This window comes from Carica papaya, chromosome 6 (genome assembly GCF_054855325.1).
Source record: "Carica papaya isolate Zhongbai chromosome 6, ASM5485532v1, whole genome shotgun sequence".
Taxonomy (NCBI): Eukaryota; Viridiplantae; Streptophyta; class Magnoliopsida; order Brassicales; family Caricaceae; genus Carica; species Carica papaya.
The window spans coordinates 35,313,481-35,337,599 of NC_142314.1; the positions used below are offsets into that span (position 1 = coordinate 35,313,481).

At 35.5% G+C, this 24,119-nt stretch overlaps 2 protein-coding genes across 4 annotated transcripts; one reads left to right on the forward strand and one right to left on the reverse strand.

Moving 5' to 3' along the window:
• Positions 1 to 8,026: 8,026 nt before the first annotated feature.
• Positions 8,027 to 17,770, reverse strand: LOC110807770 (serine/threonine-protein phosphatase PP1 isozyme 2-like). Of its 3 annotated transcripts, XM_022033004.2 has the most exons (5): positions 17,613 to 17,770; positions 17,268 to 17,467; positions 9,218 to 9,777; positions 8,524 to 8,850; positions 8,027 to 8,319 (listed from the first exon to the last, which is right to left on the reverse strand). In XM_022033004.2, exons 2-4 carry the CDS (start codon positions 17,440 to 17,442, stop codon positions 8,524 to 8,526), a joined length of 1,062 nt encoding a protein of 353 aa, XP_021888696.1. In that variant the 5' UTR covers positions 17,443 to 17,467; positions 17,613 to 17,770; the 3' UTR covers positions 8,027 to 8,319. The 3 variants fall into 3 exon arrangements, with proteins under 3 accessions (XP_021888696.1, XP_021888698.1, XP_021888697.1); XM_022033006.2 differs by having other exon boundaries at positions 8,641 to 8,850; positions 17,268 to 17,751; XM_022033005.2 differs by having other exon boundaries at positions 8,572 to 8,850; positions 17,268 to 17,750.
• Positions 17,771 to 17,934: 164 nt separating this feature from the next.
• LOC110807765 (RNA-binding ASCH domain protein) lies at positions 17,935 to 23,101 on the forward strand. Its single transcript, XM_088206274.1, has 7 exons — positions 17,935 to 18,171; positions 19,417 to 19,560; positions 20,718 to 20,785; positions 20,876 to 20,926; positions 21,016 to 21,075; positions 21,172 to 21,723; positions 22,703 to 23,101. Exons 1-7 carry the CDS (start codon positions 18,027 to 18,029, stop codon positions 22,739 to 22,741), a joined length of 1,059 nt encoding a protein of 352 aa, XP_088062400.1. The 5' UTR covers positions 17,935 to 18,026; the 3' UTR covers positions 22,742 to 23,101.
• Positions 23,102 to 24,119: the final 1,018 nt, after the last annotated feature.

Genomic DNA, 24,119 nt, shown 5'->3' on the forward strand with positions numbered 1-24,119 from the left:
CATGTACGTATAGATATATTTATATATATATATATATAATATGATTGTAGAGAGGCCAGGTGGGGTAGATATAACTAACATCATGTGGCAACTGCAACAATTTAGGGCCTACCCATGTGTTTGCTGAACTTAATTCCAGCATTTTGTGGTCATGGGTCCCAATTTAGTCTCTTTCTATTGTCTTTATATACATATATATATATATATACATATATATAATTATATTAAATTCCATGTGTATTTTAAATTAAATATATTTTTTTATTAAACTGTAATAAATGCAGGGTTTATAATTTATTATTAAATTTTACTTAATTTTGTTACTAATTTTGAACAATAATAATTTATAGAAAATATTATATTGGGCTAATTAATTATATTTTGGAATCTTATTTAAAAATAATAATTATATTTTTGGAATCTAAAGGGTATATTCTTTAGAATATGCTTTTTGAATCCCACAAAACCCGCTATTTACATATATATATATATATATATATATATATGAGGTGTGTAGCTAGGGAGGTGGAATTGATTAAAGTTTAGGAGAATGAAATTTGACCGATTGAGATAAGAAAATAAAGGCGAGAAACAGGGAAATAAACACGGGTTGTGAGAATGTGAGCTTACACATATATATATATATATATACATATTTGTATATACAATTATATATATACCCATTATATATATTTCGTATAATATGTCTCTTTCACCATTACTAAACATTTCGTGTACTCAACGTAACAATTCACTTAATTCCAACTACAATTATAATTAATTCAATCAATCGATGCATATATCTTCCAACATATACTCTCACACAAACACATCTATATACATACATATACATATAAATATATATATACATAAACATGCTCTTGTATGTATATGAGTTGGTTTGGATGTCATTGTTATGGTTGTACATAACCTTTGTGTGTCACTTACCATTGAGTCCAACTATACTCTAATTTTTTTTTTTAAATTACCTAATTAAATTAAACTCCGATTCTTATTTGTATCATATGAAAGTTATATATATTAATTATGTTCGAGTCCGATTCTATTTTTATTTATTTATTTTTATGTTATTATTTATATAATTATATGAAAATCATTTGTAATTTTTTGCTCATTGGGTTTTTTAATTATACAATTTCCAAAAAATTATGTATACATATACAAACATATATATATATATAGAGAGAGAGAGAGAGGGAGAGAGAGTCTTTCAATTTGAAAATTTGGTCAAGATCTCGTGATCTTGTCTTTCAAATCTAAAAAGATCAAAGTGGTCAAAATTAGAGGGTATAAGTTATCAAAGCCATTTAAGGCATCCGTATCGTACGATCATTTTTGGACGTATCAACTAAAGATCTGTTCGATGGCAGATCATATGTTGTATCTATAATAAGTCCACACCACGTGGGCCCATGACAACCATGATGATAGCCTATGTATACATATACATATATATATATATATATATACACACACCAAATAATTACACCCCATATAATATATATTAGATAATTATTGGTTTTTTTTTTTTATAAAAAAATTATACGAATAACATTTCAAACTTAAAATAATTATTAAATAATTATGATTATTATGTGCATAATTTATTCTATTACGTATCCCTTATTATAATATGAGATTAATTTTTATAATCTTTAATTTTTTAAAATTTTAATTAGAATTGGAATTAAGTTATGTTATTTATTTTAATTATTTGGATTAAATTATTGTTAGCATTTAATAAGTAAAAAAATTATAGCAAAACCATTCTTGAAATAATTCAATTTTGCTGATTTAAAAATATTGTTATTTTTATTTTTATTTTTTAAAAAATAAAAACAGAAGCACATGATTAATTAATACAAGCTAAATTAATATATATATATATATATATAGTTGGGTTTAGAAGTTTCAAAAAAATCTGAATGAAAAAGAATATATATATATATATATATATAGTCCCTTTCTGTTTGTTTTCTTTTTTTAAGATCTGACTTTTTTTTTTGTGTGTGATTAATATTCGATTCCAATAAAATACAAAATTGAAAATACACAATCAGAAACCAAAGTTGAGTTTGGAACATCGAGCACAGACCAAACTCTGTGGAACATTGAAATATACATATATATATATATATACACACACACACACACACATATATACAGCATGTGAAAGAGATGCAGTGTTTAAAGGGAATGTAGAATTTGACTTTTTCTTTACGCCCACTGCACTTCAAAATTAAAAGAGAGAATTTTGATTCTTTTCAAACTTACAATATCATCAGTACCTTTCTGTCTGGGCCATGTTTGGAATAAGTGAATAATCTTCATCGTAATATCCTCAATTAATTTTAAATAAATTTAAAATTAATGTATAAAAATTTATTTTTTAATTTATAAATTTTTATTTGATGTAAAAATAAAAAAAAAAATAGGTAGAGAATGAAATTGAAAATAATTTTGAAAAAAATGAATGAAAATTTAGATTTTATGAGTGTTTTTGAAAAAAAAATCGGAAACTAAGGGTTAAAAGAAAAATGTGCCACGTAGAACGCCCAGTCAGCAGTCTCGATGAACCAGAGCGCGCCGCGTGGTAAGGCACGCTGGTGCGGTGCCACGCAGAAGGCCACGCTGGCAACCCGCGTGACCGCGATGAACAAACGACTCACTTCCTATTTAAATGCAATCGGACGGTTTAGATCAAATGCGATGGAAAGTCCAAATTAAAAAGAGACGAATATAAATACCCATATTCATACCAAACCTTAACCCTAACCGCCAGACCCCCTCCCCCCTCGCCGAAGAAGAAGAACCAGTCGCCGGGAAAGGAGCTAACTACTTCACATTGCCGTACCGGAGCCACCTCCGACCGCCAAAAGAGGTAAAAATTTTCTAATTTGCTTGAAATTCAATTTTGAACACTCTCATGGTCAAATTGGAGCAAAAAGATCGGTGGATGAGCCAAAAATCACGAGTAAAGCCCACGCGGCACCGCCGCAGAAAAAAGCAAAAACCGCATCCGATGAGGCTCTTACCGATTCCTGTTTCATTCAATTCTTTCACCATTATAATCATCATTCCTTTTTCTACAGGTTGACCGTATTAAAACACCCAACTGTGAAGGTGAGCCGGCAGAGCCGCCGTACCGGAAACCCTGCCGTTGGTAAGCCTATGTTTTTTTACTTTTTTCGGCCAATCAAGGTCTCTTAATGTGTTTTTTTGCATGAAAGAATTCAAAACCAGTGAAATTGGCCGAAACTGGCCAAAAACGGCCAACTCGAGGCAAATTACAGTCGTAAGCGACGGTGCCGTTGCCGGAGCACTACGACAGCGCCGTGCCAGAATCTCGAAGTTTGCCGAAAAGGGTTTCTAACACTGATTTTAGATTTTTTGGGGTATTTCTAGGTATTTGGAGCGTGTTTTAATCTCTGAAAAAAAATTCAGGGAACTTAGGGCTGCTAGTAGGCGCAGCTGAAAACTTAACGTTTCGGACATCGATTCGCGTAAGAATCTCTCACCATATTCCCTGTTATGGAATTGAAGTTTAATTATAAATAATACGGTATTTTGCGTGATTTAGAAATATCGATAATTAAAGATTACTAATGGAGCCTGAACCGGTTATTTATTGCTACTTGTCATGTTTTAATTGATTGATTAATTTTACTGTTTCGAACGCATGATAACATACTAGAATTGGTATAATGATTCGTTTATGTCCCTTGATGCATGTATTTGCTTGTTTTACGTGATTTACAGTTAATTAAAAAATTAAAAATTAAAGGTACACGGAAAATTATTTGATTAACTGAATGAATGAATGGTAGTCTTACTGGATATCCTACGAGATGGTGAACGGACCGGGTACGTAGGGAACCCTACTGTGAACGTTGCCTCATACCGGACGAGGTATCGAAGATTTATACTTTGGCACTCATACTGGACGGGGTATGAAGACGGCCCGTTTCACCCTCATACCGGACGGGATATTAAGGGATGATATCTTTTGACGCTCATACTTGACGAGTTATGGGGACGATCAGTCAGTTGAAAATATTGAATAAAGGTTCACGCGTAATAGGGACCTCCCTATAGACCCCTATGGATACCAGTAACTTAATAAAGGAGAAAGTTATTGTTCCAACTGATTGAATATAAGATTATGATATTGTTTATATTATTGCCTCTATAGGTCGACTTTTGAAAATTTTGCTACGGTAGGTATGCTGTAAATGATTTTATTCATGATAAACAAATTTACTTAAATTAAGAACTCAATTAGTTATTTTCATGATTTCTACCAACCTTCATTTCTGTGTCGGAGAGTAGTGTGACATTCTTACTGAGCTAGTGTAGCTCACTCTTTCATTAACTATTTCAGATCAAGAGGACCAGGATCTAAATCCCGATCCAGAAGAGGGTTGCGAGTAGAATGCTCATTTTGTTTACTTTTCATTTATTTCTTTGATTATTAGTTATTTTTTTAGAAAAGTCATTCCCCATAACCCTATTGGGTATTCTAAATTATTGTGTAAGGTGTGTAGCCACTAACGCTACTATTTCGCTTTCGCACTTAATTTATAATTCACTTCATTTCAAGTTCCGGGTTGTTATAGTTGGTGTCAGAACTGCATTCTTCAGAACCATTCCGTACACAAAAACCTTAAGAAACACCAAAGAATGAATTACCACTCAACCATTCCTTATGAAATGCAGGTACAAATAGATGAGGAGAGGAAGACCCCCACTAAACCGAGCAGCCCGAGAGGATTCGCTTCGAGAGGATGTTGACCGATTATTTGAAAATGCTGGAGAGACTCATCACTGCCCAACAGGCCCGTGAGGGAAGGAGGGAGCTATCTGACCCTCCCTCGCTGCCACAAGTCGAGCTACCCCTGCAGCGGGAAGATCTTGAGCTACTCTGGTACGATCACGCTCCTCCACAGTACCATCAAGTACCACTACAGTATGATCTAGTGCCCCAGCCACAGTACCACCCGACACCACCACAGTATAATCCGGTGCCCCAACTACATCACCCGACACCACCATAGTACAACCCGGTGCCTTTACCGTATCATTTAATACCACCATAGGGTCATCCGGTCCGTCCCCAGCATAATTCAGTTCATCTTTCACGGGACCCAGTTCATCCCATGATGGAACCAGACTACATTAAGAGGTATAAAAGACTAAACCCATCTACTTTTGCAGGGGGATCTTCTTTTGAAAAGGCCAAGTACTGGTTAGCTGAGACAGAGAAGGTCTTCACGACTCTTGGGGTGATTCTCAAACAAAGGGTCATATTTGCCACCTACATGCTGGTGGGAGAGGTAGGCCGCTGGTGGCAACTCAAGCAGGCCATCCTGCCTGTCCCTATCACTTGCAAACAATTCTTGATAGCCTTTAATGCAGAGTACCTCCCAGAGCATCTTCGACATCTGAAAGAAATAGAGTACCTGGTCCAAGGTGACATGACTGTATCGGAATATGCCCAAAAGTTCCTGTAGTTGCGCCGATATTCCCTTGAGAGCATGATGGATGAATGCAGAAAGGTAAGAAAGTTCGAGTGGGGCCTCTGTCCTAAGATTAGATAGCAGTTGTATGTATTCGAGCTCAGTACTTACTTGACTGTTCTGGCCAAGGCACAGCTAGCGGAGAGGAACCTTTGCATTTTTCCTCTAGCAGTAAGGAACCTCAGGCCCCCAGTTTCACACCGCAGACCAGTACCTATTGCACTTGTTCAGTAGAATAAGAGACCTAGGCCAATGACTCAGACTCCTCCTCAGATTCCAACAATAGGACGCGACAGGACTTACCAATACTTTGGCAAAGATCATGGGGACTGACCTTGCTATCGCCTCAACAATACATGTCGCATATGTGGGAGTGTCCAGCATTACGCGAGGGAGTGCCCGAGGAATCAAAACCAGATCATACCTTTTATTCAGGGCAAAACTTACAACCTCATTTAGCAGGATGTAAAGGCCAACCCAAACGTGATACATGGTACGTACACTATCTGTAATCATCTTGCATATGTTTTGATTAATACTGGTGCCTCGCATTCATTTGTCTCATATATTTTTGATGTATTACTTGAAGAACTTGATTCTGTGTTATTTGTGTCTACTTCTGGGAGTAGGACACTATTGGGAGAAGTTATATACAGAACTTGTATCATAGATATAGCAGGTAGAAAATTGAATGTAGACCTAATAGAGATTGACATGAGGGACTTTGATGTAATCTTAGGAAAAATACGCCACGTAGGATGCCTGATCAGCTACTTCGATAAAATAGAGTGCGCCACGTGGCAAGGCACGCTGGCGCAGTGCCACGCGGAAAGCCATGCTGGCAATCCACGCGACCGCGAACAGACGGTTCAGATTTGTTCCTCTGCGTGTGGACGGTCCATATCAGTTTTCCTTTTAAACGCGATCGGAAGGTCCAGATCAAATCGTGATGAATGGTTTAGATTCACTTCCTATTTAAACGCGATCGAACGGTCCAAATCAAACGCGATAGACGGCCCAAATTAAAAAGGAGACGGATATAAATACCCCTTTTCACACAAAACCCTATACCTCTCTTCACATCAAACCCTAACCCTAGCCGCCAGACCCACACCCCCATCAGAGAAGAAGAACCAGTCACCGGGAAGGGAGCTGATCGCCTCCTGCTGTCATGCTGGAGCCACCTCCGACCGCCAAAAGATTTGTTCCTCCGCGTGTGGACGAACCGGGTACGTAAGGAACCCTACCATAAACGTTGCCTCATACCGAACGTAATATCAAAGATTTATACTTTGGCACTCATACCGGACGGGGTATGGGGGACGACCCGTTTCACTCTTATACCAGACAGAGTATTGAGAGATGATATTTTTTGGCATTCATACCGGACGGGGTATAGGGAAGACCCGTTAATTGAAAATGTTGAATAAAATGTTTACGCGTAGTAGAGACCTCCCTATGGACCCTTATAGATACCAGTAGGCTGATAAAAGTGAAAGTTGTTGTTCCAACTGATTGAATATGAGATTATGATATTGTTTATGTTATTGACTCTATATGTCAGTTTTTGAAAATCTCGCTACGGTAAGTATGCGATAAATGATTTTATTCATGATAAACGAATTTACTTAAATTAAGAGCTCAATTAGTTATTTTTATGATTTCTACCAATCTTAATTTCTGTGTCGAAGAGTAGTGTGACATTATTAATGGACTAGTATAACTCACTATTTTGTTAACTATTTTAGATCAAGATGATCAAAATCCAGATCCCGATTCACAAGAGGGTTGCGAGTAAAACATTCAGTTTGTTTACTTTTTAAGTATTCTGAATTATTGTGTAAAAAATATAACCCCTAACGCTATTATTTCGCTGCTACACTTAATTTATAATTCACTTTCTTTCAAGTTCTGGGTCGTTACATTCATACAAAGATCAAAACCTATTTTGTTTAATTAAAAGATGATAGAAATTTCACCTGACAGGCCAGAATATTGATTTTATAATGTAAGTTATTGTTTGGATAAACCCTAGCCAGCATTTTTCTTTTGACAAAAAAATCCTGTTTCCTGGGTGCCCAACAGGCCAAAATTGAACTTCTGCAACTGTCTCAATCCTAAATTGTTCCTCACAATCACTCAATGAAGAAAACCTAAACAGCATCTGCAACCTCAAATTGGGGCAGATTCAAGGGTGAAGTACTGAATTGGTCATGGCTGCTCTCATGCCAATCTAAAAAGTTAAGATTCATCATAAATTGCCCAGAGTTTGGTCGGGTTAAACTCAGCATCCAAACCCAGAATAAGAAAGTTTGATACCAACCTGGAAAATTACATTGTTGCAAGTTAACAATGTTAAAATCAATGTGAAAGAGTTTTTTCCTTTGTTCTTTTTGAAGAGGAAAAGTTGCATCAAACCCAATTCGCAGGTCTCTGATTCACTGATAGGCCATACCGGTTTTGACATTCTTTGTGATCTTAGAGCAGAATAACTGAAATGCACCAGACTAATAATTCATAGCAGCTACTTTAGTGTACAAGGAGGAAGAAAAGGAAATTACAGCCTTCTACCTTCAAATCCATCTTTATACCAAGGAACAATCCCGTGCATCAGTTTTCTAATTACTTTTTCCTCTTCCAATTTACAGTTTCAGCATACTATAGTGAAAATAAAAGGATCTCAAACATTGTTAAATGGTACAACCTTGCCATCTTCATCACCCACTGTGCTTTAAGCCTCTATCACACAGACCTACTGTCATACCTTTGATCCAAGGAAAGACTGCAAGAAATGGAAAAAATCTAAATCGTTAGCAGTGCACATGCAGTATAAAATCAAGAACATTGTCAATAATGACAACCATTGTGACACCCCTATGGCCGAAAAGTACAGTCACAATAATCTGATAAGGTGAACCACTATATAGAAAAGTTAACAAAGGTAAACACTTTAGTGCATGCAATGACTACTACTACATTAGCACACCTAGGTTAGAAACCTCAGTGATGCACAAAAGAAGAGGTATGGATTTACTTTAACTCCTGCAGGAGAATTTCCTGGCTTTGCAGTAGTTGTGCTCCCAAAAATATTATTAACACTCACAGAAGCATTTCCGGACTTAGTTGTTGTTGTGCTCCCAAAACCAAACTTTGGCTTCTTATCCGCAGGCTTTAATATTTGGAATGAGCACATAAGCGTATCATCCACACTCATCATAGCACCAGCATTGTCGAACTCCCCACAATAATTGGGCGCTGAAAATATAGTTACAAGTTGTCTGTCAGCAAAGAACTCGTATCCGTCCTCTACAACCTGCAAGTGATTTGTAGAAATAATCAAACAAATTAATGATGCAACTGCAGAAGTTGATGAGAAGCTGCATACTACAAACTAAAAACAGTACACAATGGGTCAAAAGGTGCCACGACCAATCAGGGTCAGAATCACTGTAAAACAGAGGAGAAAAGGGATTGAACATCAGAGGCTCATAATCAACTTGAGGATAAGATAATGAAGTACTAAAATCTTGAATTTCTACAAACTGGCTTTAACTCCTCTTCCTGTCATAATTTACAGTCCTGATGGCATAAATATTTTTCAGAAAGGCGAGTAGGATGAGACACTGCAAACTCATAATAGAACTTTGAGAAATATAATAAACCAATATGACAGGCAAAACCTGGTGTGCCCGACAAATCAGATCCAGATCATGCTTCTGAAGGAACTCCGAGACCTTGTCAGGGCCAAAAGTAAATGAGACTCCCCTGTCATTCATACCCCAACCTTGAATATCTCTGCTGGGATCCGACCAGAGAAGATCACAGAGCAGCCCTGTGTCAGGTACATCAGTTGGGCGTTGTAAATTTCTGATCTGGTCCAAGTCATTCAGGTCAGGAGAAAGACCTCCATGCATGCAGAGAATCTTCTCATCAATCAGGGCAGCCACCGGCAAGCAGTTAAAACAATCTATGAATGTCTTCCATACCCTGACATTAAATCTTCTCTTGCACTCATCATAAAAACCATATATACGGTTTATAGAAGCACATTCATGGTTCCCCCTCAGTAGGAAAAAATTTTCAGGATATTTTATTTTATACGCGAGAAGAAGACATATTGTCTCAAGACTTTGCTTGCCTCGATCCACATAATCCCCCAAAAATAAGTAATTGGCATTTGGAGGAAAACCGCCATATTCGAAAAGCCTTAAAAGATCAGAATACTGGCCATGAATGTCACCTGAAAATTACATAACTAGCTTTAAGTATTAAGACAAAATATCTCCCCCTCTAACAGACAAATCTTTATTAGTTACATGCTAGAACTTACCTTACGGAGACACAGCAAATCAGCAAAAAGAAGATTTAAAAATTTTACCCGTCACTTACTTGCAGGAGCAAATCAGCCCCAACATTCAGCACAGGACATCTTCAGGCAGAAGACTGAATTATCAATAAATTGGTAGGGACACAAAACACAGAAACCAGGACTTGATCACACATCAAGCATGTCTCTAACTCAAAAAATATCAGGCTCTCATCACAAATCAAGCATGTCTAACTCAAAGCTTCTAAAGGACAAATCTTTAGTAGTTGCACACTAGAAACTTAACCCTATGCACATGCAGCAAATCAGCAAAAAGAATCCTTAAAGATTTTGGGGGTGGCTTGCTTGCAGGAGCAATTCAGCCCCAATGTTCAGCAGAACATCTTCAGATAGAAGACTGAATCATTAATAAATAGGCAAGTACATGAAACATAGAAAACAGGGCTTGATCACACATCAAGCATGTCTTTAACTCAAAACCATCAGAAAGGGTTGGAATCAAAGTGAAACTTCTTGCACAAACATCTCTATGCTGTTGAATCTAGCTTTTAGTACTTCAGCATTATGAGCCTTAAACAAGTTGGTTATCAGTGGAAAAGCACAGTTCTAAATTAAAATGAAGATTTTGACACAAACCATCCCAAATGAAGAACATTCACAAAAAATATATTGGGAAATTGTATTCACCTTATCCAATGAATTGCTTTTTATACAATCTTTAAAGTTAAGGTTAGATCAAAGAGAGATGAACTCTGATAATTTATCTAACATGCTGATTATTGGACACTTTGGCGGTTCTAATTTATAAAAATAAGATGTTAACTAGACAGTTAAAATGATAATTATAATATGCATGTCACTGAGCGTAAAATACCATGTACTTATGAAGAGTTTGTAGGACAATATACTGTTTGCTTTACTTAGGTACCTTACTGAAATCCATTTAAAATTAATACTATATGTATATATTATAATGTATGTCATAAAGTACTTATAACACATAAATGCGATTTTCACTATTTTTTAATCAAATACAATTCTATAATTAGTACCCAAACACATAATTACTTCAACTTAAGGAGTTCTCTAGTTTAAGTACTTTTCTCCAGCAAGCTGAAGAGCCACTAAAACAACTAAGCTACTTTCAACATTTATTAATCCATTGGAGATCTAATACATCTAAGATATTGCAATTAATTTAGCCCAAAAGCTCTTGAAGAGTTGTGAAATGACCATAATGCAATTTTCATCTTCTATTTGTTAGAATCTTCTCGAGGGCATTCAAGATACTGGTCCTCCACACTTTCTCCCTTTTATAATGTTTGATTATATTTATTAACTTAGAGTTTCAAGGCAATGTCAGATACTAGGCAACATAGGACTGTTTATTTAAAAAAAAAACAAAAAAAAAAAAGAAAAAGAAAACTAGGCAACATAGGAGGACTGTTCTTTCAAAGTACAACCCAGCTAAATTATCAATTAACTTGCTCTTTGTGCTTTGCTCACATTAACTTCTCATCATCTATAGGATTGCATGTCTAACATTCAGAAAAACTTTGCTGGATTGTAAGTTCAACTCGTTCATTTTGTCTCCAAATTTTCTCCAAGAACAGTGGCACAAACAGAAACCAGAATGTTTCAGTTCCATAACATTTTTAAAACTGCTAGCTTCCAGTACATAAAAAAGCAATAGCCACCATACCAAAATGACTAGACCTAATGCCTTCTTGGTTGAGCTTTTCGTTGCCACATCTAATGACTTCCAATAACATTCCAAAAGCTCAACAAAGCATGAAACTTCAAATGGAAAAATAGCACAAGTCAAGTTTTTCCAACTTTTCTTCCACCGCCAAAAAAGAAGATATTTCTCTCTAAATCCTTAACCACAACAGTTTTAAAATGATTTTACAAACCCCAGAAAACTCCTGTTAAAAAACTATATTTTGTGAAAGTTACTTCCCTTCAACTTTATATTCACAACAAAAGGAAAAGCTAAAAAAAGAGCACTTGAAAGAGTGAAAAGACCCTGAGATTGTTACATTCAGCAAGCCTCTTGCAAAAGAGGGCGTTTGAACAGCACTTTAACTATATAGCTCAATAGTTGATATTTCAATTACACAAGTTTTCCAAAAACTGCAAGATTCCCGAATCAAAAGCAAAAGGTCACCGCAGCAAAATAGCCAGACATAAAAAAGAGTAACTGATAGGAATGTTGCATTAAGCATCTAACCATATACCAAGATATTCGCAATAAAAGGGCTGAACAACATAAATGATTAGGAAAAGAAATATCAGCACTAACATTTTTTTGGGATAAAAAGTATGAACAGTATATAAATGCTAGAGCACCAAGGGGGTGCAACTCATGTATAAAAGATATACATCTCAATACATGTCCAAAATCCTCCACCCTATACATGTCATGCTCCAAAAGTTAGAGCTAAATATCAGCATTAACATTATGCATCACTTTATATTTTCTTTCCTTCTAGTAGATAAATATTGGACACGACAAAACAAGAGAAACAAAGAATCTCTACTACCAAAAGGTGAAAGCCAGATAAGTTAACAAAATCAAAAGAAGGTGAGAAAGAAATCAGCTTATGCATTCACAGATGCACACGCTCACGCAAGTGCATTGCACCAATATATTCTGATAACATCTCAATGAAGATGAAGCATTGGAGCAAAATATAGCAAGTTATATAAATTAAGTTCCATCACCAAATTCATTTAGGAGCAATCTCTTTTCTTTTGAGAGAATTTTTTTATCTTTTTTCCTCTGATCCCACATAATCACTCATTTCCTCTTCATATATCACAAAGATAAAGTTAAAATAAACACAAAGGTAGCAGAATTACAGAGGAACGGGAAAAGCAATAACAAAACCCTGAACCCGTCAAGCATGGTTTAGCACATCTAATATTTGAAACAACCATTCCGTACAAAAATATATAATTAAATGCGTGGCACAAACATCATGAAGGCATTGGAATCAACCATGCAAGGAACCCATGCACATAACAGTCATTACAGGAAAAAGAAGATCCTTAAAAGGCTCTACTTCTAGTCCCTCAGCTGTGTAAAATAATATCTCCCCTCAATGTTCTTTATATTTAGTCACAGAAAAAGCCAAGTTTTTTTTTTAAATAAAAGTATAAATGAATTCATTAATTACAGGCATCAAGGGGGTGTCAACTCGTATATAAAAAATATACACATCCAACAGGATTTCGATAAGGTTACCAAAATCCTTAATAGTGAAAGACATATTACCGGTGACCAGACAGTCCAACATGTGATACCACCAATCTCTAAACCTCTCAATCTCTTAGACCACTCCCTCAAAAGACATTCTGTTTCTTTCTTTTCAATACACCCAAAAAATTGTGAGAGGAAGAAGGCCAAATATTTTTTCCTACCGTTCATGCCCTTCCAAGCCCATAGCTCATCCCTTACAGCAAAAATCAAGTCAGAATACAAGAAGTAATAGAGATGATAAAACAACAGGATCTTTGAATGCACATATACTCTTAATTTGGTAAAATATGTTGCCTTTCTTTAAGAAAAAGCTTTGCCTGTAATTAGGATAATGAAAGTACAAGAGACATACACATTTAAACACAAACCCTAATTGAATTCAAGAAGAAATAAAAGGAACAAGTCCTTTCCCTCCAGAAGCATCTACACAAACTGGCAAAAGTTGCCATTTAAGCAAGCTTTTTTCTTTGAAATAAAAAAAAAATTGCTAAATAATTGTATTTTTGAGACCATATTTTTTAGTTTGATTGTATAAAAAACATGCTAAATAATTGATCTAATAAAAAAGCGGATCATATGCTTAAATAGGTGACCTAATAAAAAAAGGATCACAGGGAAACACCCTCAGTCACCCAATAATCTCCTGAATTTATGTCCTCACAAAGAACAAACTCCTTGTCATAAATGATAGATTGCTTCCCTACAATTAGAGAAATGATTATGCAAGACGTTTATTGGATTCAATGTTATAAGAATGTTCTCAAAAAATGAACTACAATAGTGATCATGTATAGGTTCAGTATTGCTCCATTTGCGAAGGCACCACTGGCTTAAACCATTTGCAATAGCTTCGCATTAAGAATCTTATGATAAATCCAGCTTAGGCAACAAGTCTTAAGCTAGATAACCAACTGACTGTGCTGAGTGCAAAAGTATCATCTCCCTAAATTCTAAAGGATAAGAGCATCTTGAGAAGATCTATGTGATATTATTAGGTTTTACCAAAAAAATTATCCCAAACACACCAAAAAAGGTGCTGCCCACATATATATATATATATTGTAAAAGCATGCATGCATGCATGTATATGTGAATATATATATACACATATGTATGAAAAGCTACTCTGGTATAAATATACATACAGTCAGATTTCACTTCATTCTAAACAGTAATCCCTGTTAAACCAAAAATAGTTATATAACATCTCTAACCATCCAATATGACTTCCTCTCCTACAAAGCTCTAGTATTTTTCTCCTTCCAAACTATCTAAAAAATAGAAAAAGTACGGTAATAGGTTCTTTCTTTTTAATATTATTCCATTTTCTTGTAAAAGAGGAAAAAGAGGGAAAATGATTCCTTCAGACTGCACTAAGGGACCATCGCTTATGTATAAAACTTTTAATTGGAAAATCATTCCTTAATAATGAACTCAGAAGCCATCACCCATGTACAAAACAGACATTTATAAAATGTGGTAAGCAAAATGCATATGAACTCCCTTAGGTCTTCCATACTGAGGAGGAAATGCCCCTTGAACAGAATATATACAAGCCTGCCCTCAGATTTTTTTTTTTTTTTTTTTTTTTTCTAGGAAGCAACTTGGCCCAGGTCTTGGAGCAAGATTCTTACCATAGGTAACCTAATGATAATTGAGATAGGGTAGACTTTGTTTTGCTTGGGAAGCAACTTGGGCCTTGGGGCAAGATTCTTATCATAGATAATATGATGAGAGCTGAGAGGGGTTAGACTTCTCGTTAATCGGTGCCCCCTCCGCATTTGAGGAGAAAGAATACCCCAGCCATCCATGTCATATACTGCATGGAGGCCAGAAAGTTGTGGGGTTCTTCCAATGAACCTTTGTAATGTCAGTTGAATGGTTGGGTGGCACCAAAACTCTGGGCAGATCAGGAAAGATACTTGTTTCTTTCATTCTCCAGCTATTTTTTTACGTCCTTTGGAGAGAAGACAAAATAAGGATATTTCGGTGTTTGCCTTCTTTTTGGTGGAATTAGGAATTTTCAATCATCACCTTGTATGTTTTAATATAGGATCATTTCCTCAAGGAAAACCTATAAAAATTGACTAAGCTACTACGCAAATGTATTTATACTTGGGAGGTGCATCTTTGGTACCCTGTAAATATCAGTTTCAAATGTATATGTATTTATATGCAAATGTATTACTGGTTAAGTGACCTTCATATTTTTTTTAGGACTGCTTGATGAGGTGGTATTGATAATCTTCTTGAACTTTTCTCACCTCGAATGAGTTTGCTTTTGCATATGGGTAGCACCTGCTTGGTGCCCTTTTAATGTTTATCCTTTTATCTTTTTCTCTAAAAAAGAAACGAAAAAGAGAGGAGATGCTTCGTCCAGTAGGCCAACTTATTTTTTCTTGAGATTTTCTGAGCTTTTCTCACAAAAGAAGTTTTATAAGTTATCCATAAAGACCCCACCTACACCTCAATACTCTCACCAAGGAGCCACAATCCACTATGTTGACAAAAGGATCAACCCCTTTTTATCCAAAATTGGGGTGGAACCAAATGGAACCGAATCAAATTCTTGAAGTTTGACTCTGTTAAAATCATGGAGCTCTAGTTCAGCTCAAACTTCAATAGTTTTGAGATCAATTCACATAAAAGGTACAAATTCATGTTCTGGACTCAGTTTAAACTCGGTAAGAAAACAAGCTCCATCAGTTTCCAATAAGCTCCAGTTACAATTTAGTCTTCAATAAATAAATTAAATATATATATATATGTAAAATATACAAACTATATCACTTAAGATGTAAAAAAGGTAAATTAATATGAATATACAATCATGATAGGAATAGAATGTCCACGAGGAATGAGAACTTATGGAGCAGTTGTAGCAACCAAGCGGGATGCTGCTTGCCCACCAAGCACTATAAAGTTTATAAACTTATTTTACTAAAAGATTATCATCAACTATTGGATACACTGCACCACATACTACCCAAAAAATGCACAATTTCGAAAGTCAAATAAAGAAATTTAACCAAGATGCAATGAAATCTCTAAGTTTTTGGATTGGCACAGACTACTAAGACCCGTCCTGTATCCTACCTTTCCTAGTTGAGCTTAATACAATTTTCACCGGCCAGGCTAACACAAATTCATCAAACAATAAATGCAAGATAAACTATTAAATTGACAGGAAAATGGTCTATCCTGAAATCAAACAGCAACCAAAACAAGATACTGAAGAAACTAGTACGCGATTCACTAACTTCAAAATTAAGAAAATTATATATTACCAAAACAAACATTACAAGATTGGATAAAAACACATCCTCTTCAAGCATGATATCATCTATATTAAAATCATCAGTAAATTTAATGGGACTGTCTCTTATTAATAACATCATGAAATCATAACCATAATACAGCCTCATCCAAAAGTCTTACTATCTAATCACCACTGAACAAAGTTCTATAAGTACAGTCAATATAAGCAGTTGAACTACATGCCCAAAAGACAAATCCATTACCACTTACATCCCAAATATTTTAACACAGCCATGACCCAAGAAACAGACTACTTAACAGAAAGAGGAGAAAATAAAACATCTAGTATGAAAAAAGAAAATAGTGAAGCCAAGTTTACATAGACCAAAACCTAAAGCACAGCGATAATATTACGAACATCCGCTCTGTAATGACTAAATATACTCCTGAGTATGAAATGTAACCTTAGTCAGAACAAAAAGTAAATAAATAATAATAAAACTGACGCTCTCGTAAAACAGCTCAAGACACTTCATAACACACCATACTCATATAAAGTTGAGTACAGAGACAAGCAGCAACAAAAATGTAAACTAATAAGCCATGCAAACAACACTAACTGATGGAAGTGGTATCCCCGTGACAGAGAATATAAGCATGTCCAAAACCACGAAAAGAAAAAACTGGTTTCATAAGTTGAAGCATCAGTCATCCAAATTAAACAGCTAAAAATCGAAAAAATATACTAAAAAAAGCAGGGTTTATACAAATTCTTCCCCACGGCTAATTAAATACACTCCGAAGAAGCAATAAAAAATGCCCTAAAAAATTAGCTAATAATAGAGAAAACGGACGTGTATATGCATAGAGCAAAATCATTTACCGCAAATCTTGATAGGAGCTTCAAGGTCCAATAAATTAGGTTGTTGCAAGAAAATCTCCTTAGAAACGACACAAAGCTGTCGGATCTCAGCCTCAGAGAGCTGGACCTGCTTGCCTGGTCGGCCCCGAACCTCTAGAAGCCGATTGATGATATCATCAAGAACTGATTGCTCCATCTACTGTTTTGTTTTGGCCTAAAGTCTTCGAAAGTCGTCCAATAAGAGAACAGAAAGAAAAGAGACAAGTCAACGGTTGTTCGGGATATGATTGGAGGATTGAAAATCGGAAGGAGAAGAAAAGGGAAAAGATGTAGGAGAAGAGTGAGAGAGTAATATCAGGAACATGCCTTTTGTGAAGACGACGAGAAGTTGGTCGTGTCGTTTTATCAAGGAAGGGAGTGTCGTTTAACGACGGAAGAGGGTTCCAGACATTCCCCTTTTGAGCGAGATGAGTTTTCTGGGCTCGGAGAGAGAGTGGAAAAAATTCTTTCGAGCAGAATAAGCTGACTCGGATAAGAAAGTTAGTTTACTAAAATACCCTTGGAAAACTATAGAAATCCGGATAAGTGCATAAGATAAGGTTACAAAATTTTACCCTGATTTTTACTGCCGTTAAAATTTTGCGGTTAATTTTGAGTTCCCTGCTTTAAAAGACTTCTTAGCCTTCCTGCAACATAAAATTTTATTGCGCAAGCTTTCGCACGAAGCGGAAAACTTTCTCGCCGATCAAACAGCCTCGAGAAAATCACAGAGACGCCTGGATGTCCGGAGCGAATATGAGGGGAGGAGGAAGGAATCAAGGAAACTACACCAATCCGTGCTTGACTATGCACCAGCCATGGGCTTCGCTGCTCGTTCATGGCATCAAGCGCGTGGAGGGCAGGTCATGGCCTGCTCCTATTAGAGGTATCAATGCTAAATTTTATAAATTAAGGAAAAAAAAAGCAAGATACTCCTTTGTTTCATATTTCTTCTATGAATATGCGCGGCGCGGGTTTAGTTACTGCTTGGTTGGTGAGAAAGTATAGATAAAGGAAGCTCATTATAGATAAAGAACTTAATTAACAAGGTTTACTTTTTCTTTTTTCCCAGGCTGTGGTGTCCTGGTCTGATTTGCTGCGGAATTTGATTCTCTTACTGAGTTTGACGAATTAGTTTGGATTTAGCTTGTACATTTAAATCTAACTAAAACTTTGTGAGAATTCTATGTTCAGAGAGTTGCATAAGCGAGAATTACATCATTGATACTTTTCATTAATAAGCTAGAGATTAAGGAGGATACCGAGGCTTTTTTGACCTGTGTAATTCTGGCACTAGATTTGGATATAAAATTTGAATGACATATTTAGAAAAACTTTATTTAGAAGAACTTGAGTGCTTCATTTTGACCAGCAGCTCTAATGACGATTGCTAAGATGGAGGGGATACTATGACCAGAGAAAGGATAGTTGATGGAATTTGATCTGAGAATTAATTAGGAAAGGATAGTTAATAAAACATGAGATATCTGATTTGGTTGATAACTTTTAATTTTTCTTTAAGACTGGGTGTAGTCTTTTATACTATATCTGTCTTTGAGAAGATTATGTATGTTTACATGAGCAAGCATGTAATCTTTACCAAGTATGGAGGGAAATACAATGTAATAATTAAGTCAGGGTGGTAATATTTCATAAAAAAAGGTGGCGATACTTAGCACATATTATGGAACATGATTTTGTAAGATAATTTGAATATATGCTGGAGCTTCAGTTGAACTGAACTATTCTTCAAGTGGTTCGAGGCACACTTCGTATCTTTACAACTTTTCTAAAGCTTCAAGGATTTCATCCGCAAGAGAGTCATACAGAAATTGGGCTCAGTTCTTTTTCATTGTTGCTTTTCGTTGTTGATGCTTGTATGAACATCTGTGATTAATGGCTTTCATTCAATTCAGCATTGCAAAACATACACATTGTGAATTTATAGATGCTACAAAAAGAAGCTTCCTACTAGACATGGAGAAGCAAGTGATGCATTTCAAACTTAATTCTTATATTAGTGTTTTCTAGACAACTTATTTCAAAAAATAATTAATGCTTTCTAGATAACATATTTTTATTTTTATTCTGTCAAACATGTTTTTAATTGTGATGAACTTTTGTTTTAAAGGTCGCCTCTGGATTCACGCAGCCAGTAAGGTTCCTGATGAAGCTACAATCAAAGCAATGGAGGACTTCTATCAGGAAATTTATGCCGTGAATGGAATTACTGATATAAAATTTCCAGAATATTACCCTGTTTCAAGACTTTTAGGTATTTGTTTCATAGTGTATTTATTTCAAAAAGTATGTTTCCCTTTTCTCTTTGTTACCCATTAGCTTCTACTATTTTTCTCCTTTCTTTCCACAAGTTGGTTTCTGAATTTTTTGAAACTAATTAATTGGTAGTTAAAAGTATGTTAAAAAATTGATTCTACCTGAGACTGTTGATTTATGCAGGATAAAAAAATCAGTTGTGATATTGATCATATGATAAACCTGAATTTGCTTTAATTTAGGAGGAGAATATAACCAATTGTTAATCTCATTGCACTGGAATTTTCTGTCTTGCTCGCATTTAGGCTCAATATTTATCCCAAGGATACTAACACTGTTTGTAGTGTCTCTTTATCTTAAGAAAAAACATGCTTTTATAGTGTCTTGCACAGATATTTCTAACAGATCTGACTTGAATGGATAAGGGCTATGTATTTAAATGTGATTAAGATTCACTTGAATTATTTTTTTTGAAATAGTAAAAGATTCGCTTGAATTATTGTTTATTAATTTTTGTAAAACAAGAAATGTTATTAGAGAGAGGGAAGAAAACCTATATTAAGGATAAGAAATAGGTGACCCTGGGACTCGGACTGATGAGAACACATAAATCAGGAGATAAAGCATGTCTGGGTTTGTGAGCCTGAAACAAATCATTAATGTTAATCCGGTTGAGAAAAACTATCTAAACAGTAACCTTTACATTAGAGGAGTAGTCACCTTCCTAAAGCATCAGTAAAGACCACATTCTGGTTAGTGAGATTGGTAAGACTGGTAAAAAGAAGAAAACATAATGCATGTTGGCAAATGATAGATTAACTTGGATTACTTGACAAACAAATGGCCATGCATGCCTGCAATTGACATGCAAGCAAAGTCACACTTCATAATACTAAATGATTTACATGGCATGGGTGATTAATTAAAACATCCGATTCTCTCTTCTTTTTGTTTGGGGGAGGAGGAACAAACATAGTAGGGAGTTTTCTCTAGCCAGCGTTCTGGTGCTGAAGTTGATAGCAGGTCCCTTTTCTTGTAGATGCTTTAATTTAAATGCTGAATGCTATTATATTTTTGGGACTATCAAAATAATGTAGTGTACTGAAATCCTAAGTTTTTCACATTTTTTTTCTGATGGCCATGTGTTTGACATAGGATGTGTGGAGGTGGTCGGTTGTCTCAGATGTGAAGAACTAGCCAATTGGAAGATATTACCTGAGGGGGTTGGACAACTTTTCCGATCTATTCTTTGCATCTATATTTCAATATGATGTCACCTCATAGTCTCTAAGATTCCAATTCTTTTGGTACAGGTTAGGCTAGAAGGACAGACTGATTTTTGCTGGCTTTGTGAGCAGCCAAAGGTGATTTTTTAAACTGCCAAAAATATAGTATGTAAACTCTAGATAGAACATCATATTTTGCTTAGCTGATAATTATTGAACTGGTGCAGAAGTTGTTAATTCCATTTGAGATGCGAGGGTATCAAGGTGTCTATAACTTGGAAAGAAAGGTATTTGTGGTGCTAGAATTTTGCATACTCTGCCTCTTTTATAGGCAGAAAATCTATATTGTCGTTGTGAATTATGAGTAATTTTTATGTGCACAGGTATATGATGCTGCTGTTAGAGGCCTGACTCCAGTTGAAGGCCCATTACCAGTGAAATTTCCACTTCCAAATCCAAGGGATCCTTTTTCATTGAAGCCAGGATCTTTATCTGAGCAGTTTGCTGAATCTAAAACATCTCCAGTGGAGAAATCATCAAGTCTCCAAGCAGCAATAGCTGGTGCTCGTGCTGCTGCGACACAATTTTCAAAGAAGGGTCCAAACCTCCAGCTGAATGGCGTCCAGAGTAGTGTCTCTTTGTCTCCCGTAACAAGGTCTCAGACAAAGAGGAAAGCTTTTGAAGATATTAGACAGTTACCCATCATTGTAAATGAAGGATCTGATGGTGTCTCTACTTCAACAACAACTGATCAACCAAACAGGAAATTTGAGGAAGAGTCTAGTAGACCACCTACCAACACAAATGGGAAATTCAATATGAATGATTTAGCATCAATTAACAGAAAGCTAGACAATCCTGTTAAATATGAGGGAAGTAGTAGCAGTGGCCAAGCTCCTTTTGCAACTTCAAAACTGCATCCTGGGAGTCATAAGGTACATGATTGTTTTTTCTTTTTTCGAGCTATTAGTGGTGCAATTACTTGTCCTTTGTTATGCCACCTTCAAGAGAAGGTTTTCGTATTTTTTTTTATTTCTGCTATCTATATGAAGATACTGTTTCACAAAGTTTTTGGTGACATATATCTGATATCTTCCGGCATTGTTCGAATACATGCACACCCTCAACATATGCTGTGTTTGGAATAATTCTTATCAGCATGCAAGCAGCAGCTATTACGCAAAATTATTAAGCATATTCTCTTGATATGCTTATGCTGTGTGATTTTTGTCCTACGCAAATTATTTCTTCTCAATGAAGGGGTGGATAAGAAGTTGCTAGTTTTGATGGATTTTTTTGGTGATTTTAGTTCTTTATAGTTGGTGGATTGGAATGGTAGATACATAAAGCAAACAGAATGTTACTAGAGCGAAGTTGATTTTGAGTTCCCAATAAACTAATTAGAGAGGTGCAAACCGGAAGATCTGTACCTTTTCCACTAGTATACAGAAAACATTTTTATGGGCATGGGTGGATTTACTACTTTGGTTCTACGGACATTTATTAATGTTAGAAAACATTTGCATTTGCATTCATGTTAATATTAATAAATTTGTCTTTACATAGAAGGGAATCATGGAAATCCTCCATCTGGTGGTAACAAATTTTTGCTTCTTTGAATAAAGGAAGTGTTATCTTCAGTTTTTCCTGGACATAATTTTGTTTAAGATGGGTTTATAATGTGCCTTTTTCGATGGTATATTCAACGTAACTCAATATTATGTTATGTTTCATCTTCAGTTTAATATAATATTATGAAAATGGCAACAGGGGTGGCAGTGTTAGAATATTACATTCTCTGATAACATTTCCCATCTACTGAAACAAATATGAAAGTACTATTCCTTTTTTCAAATTCAGCTGGAGCATTCTAGCTTTCTAACAGCCTACTATTATCTATCTATGGATTATTAGATTTTTGCTGCTGCATTGAGGGACCTGAAGCCATCATGAAGTTTGTTGACTCTGAGGCGTAGAAATTTTGTATATAAAACCAGGTAGAAAGGGGCTGTCTCCGTCAACCAAAATTTGCTTTGGAAGGTACAGAGAGCAGGTACAGCTAGATCTGAAGAAGTTCTTCATGTTTTAATTTATTCTTTTCTGTCTGTGGTTGAGATTTTAGTCGTTCTTGAAAGTTGTTATCGTTTAGGAGATTTATATCTTATTAAGGGCTGCTACTGATGGTTGTCATGAGAATTATGAGATGATTTGTTGAGATGCAATTAAGTTGGGTTGTAGACCGTATGATCATGTTATGAAAACATTTGCATTCTGTATTCAGTGAAATATCTATGATTATAATATAATTTAGTACATTATCAGCTTGAATTAAAATACATACACTAGATGATCTGAAAACTTAAGGGTACTAAAATTCAAACTGAATATGTATAATCTAATAGGGGGTACGGAAGGATACGCGAGGAGTGAAAAAGCTGTTTAAATTTTATAATATATATCATAAAATTCAATATGAACATGTATTACCGGGTCAAGGCATGCAGGTCACAAATTTAAACATGGGTGTAAATTTGGTATAATAGATTAACATGCAAACGTAGATATTATTTTAATTCAGGCAGATTAGTACATGTAAAATAAACAAATTAAGCATGTATCATATTCTAAGAAAACAAATAGGGTAGCCATTTGATTATATTTGTATATTATGTCATGAATATTTGTTTTGTTTTTCTTTATGATTGAAGCACCCACTTTGTTGTTTTGTTGTATGGAAAAATGTACGAGGAAGACGACAAACTTCTGACTAATTCTTAGAATTCAAAGAAAAATGCATCATATTTTAATAAAATTAGTGATTTAGATTTTTGATTGACATGTAATATATATATGTAATGTTAATTAATGAAGCAAGACTCGTTCAAGGATCCATCTATAGAAATATATGTCTATTGACCATATGTGGCTGTGCATGTGTGTGTATACATAAGGGCATAATTAGGTATGTGGGTTATAAGTAGGAGAGAATCAGCAAGTAGATATATTATAATTAGGCGAATGGGTGGAGTTTGGCATGTGTTGATCTTATTGATGGTAGTCCATGAATTTGTGGTTACAGTGGAGAGTAGTAGGGGAACGGGGAAAGAATTATTAGGTGATTGGAAGTACCTTGAAATGGATAATAAGGTCGAGGTGGGGGCAAGGAGAAAAGCACCAGGTAGTGACAAAAAACCACCATCACCCGCCCGCAACATCCCTTCTCAACAATTTTCTCCGCCACCAGGCACCACCTGACCTTACTTGTCTAATCTCCTCTGCCAGCACTGCAGCCGCTGCCGCAGTTGCAGTCGCCACCATAGCTAGTGTTGTA

Coding starts and splice junctions, on each gene's coding strand:
- LOC110807770 (XM_022033004.2), bottom strand. CDS start 17,442: ATGGAGCAATCAGTTCTTGATGATATCATCAATCGGCTTCTAGAGGTT. Junction 9,778..17,267: donor AGCTCCTATCAAGATTTGCG/GTAAATGATTTT, acceptor TGTAATTTTCAG/GTGACATTCATGGCCAGTAT. Junction 8,851..9,217: donor TGATTTGTCGGGCACACCAG/GTTTTGCCTGTC, acceptor AATCACTTGCAG/GTTGTAGAGGACGGATACGA.
- LOC110807765 (XM_088206274.1), top strand. CDS start 18,027: ATGTCCGGAGCGAATATGAGGGGAGGAGGAAGGAATCAAGGAAACTAC. Junction 21,076..21,171: donor TCTATAACTTGGAAAGAAAG/GTATTTGTGGTG, acceptor TTATGTGCACAG/GTATATGATGCTGCTGTTAG. Junction 21,724..22,702: donor TGCATCCTGGGAGTCATAAG/GTACATGATTGT, acceptor ATGGATTATTAG/ATTTTTGCTGCTGCATTGAG.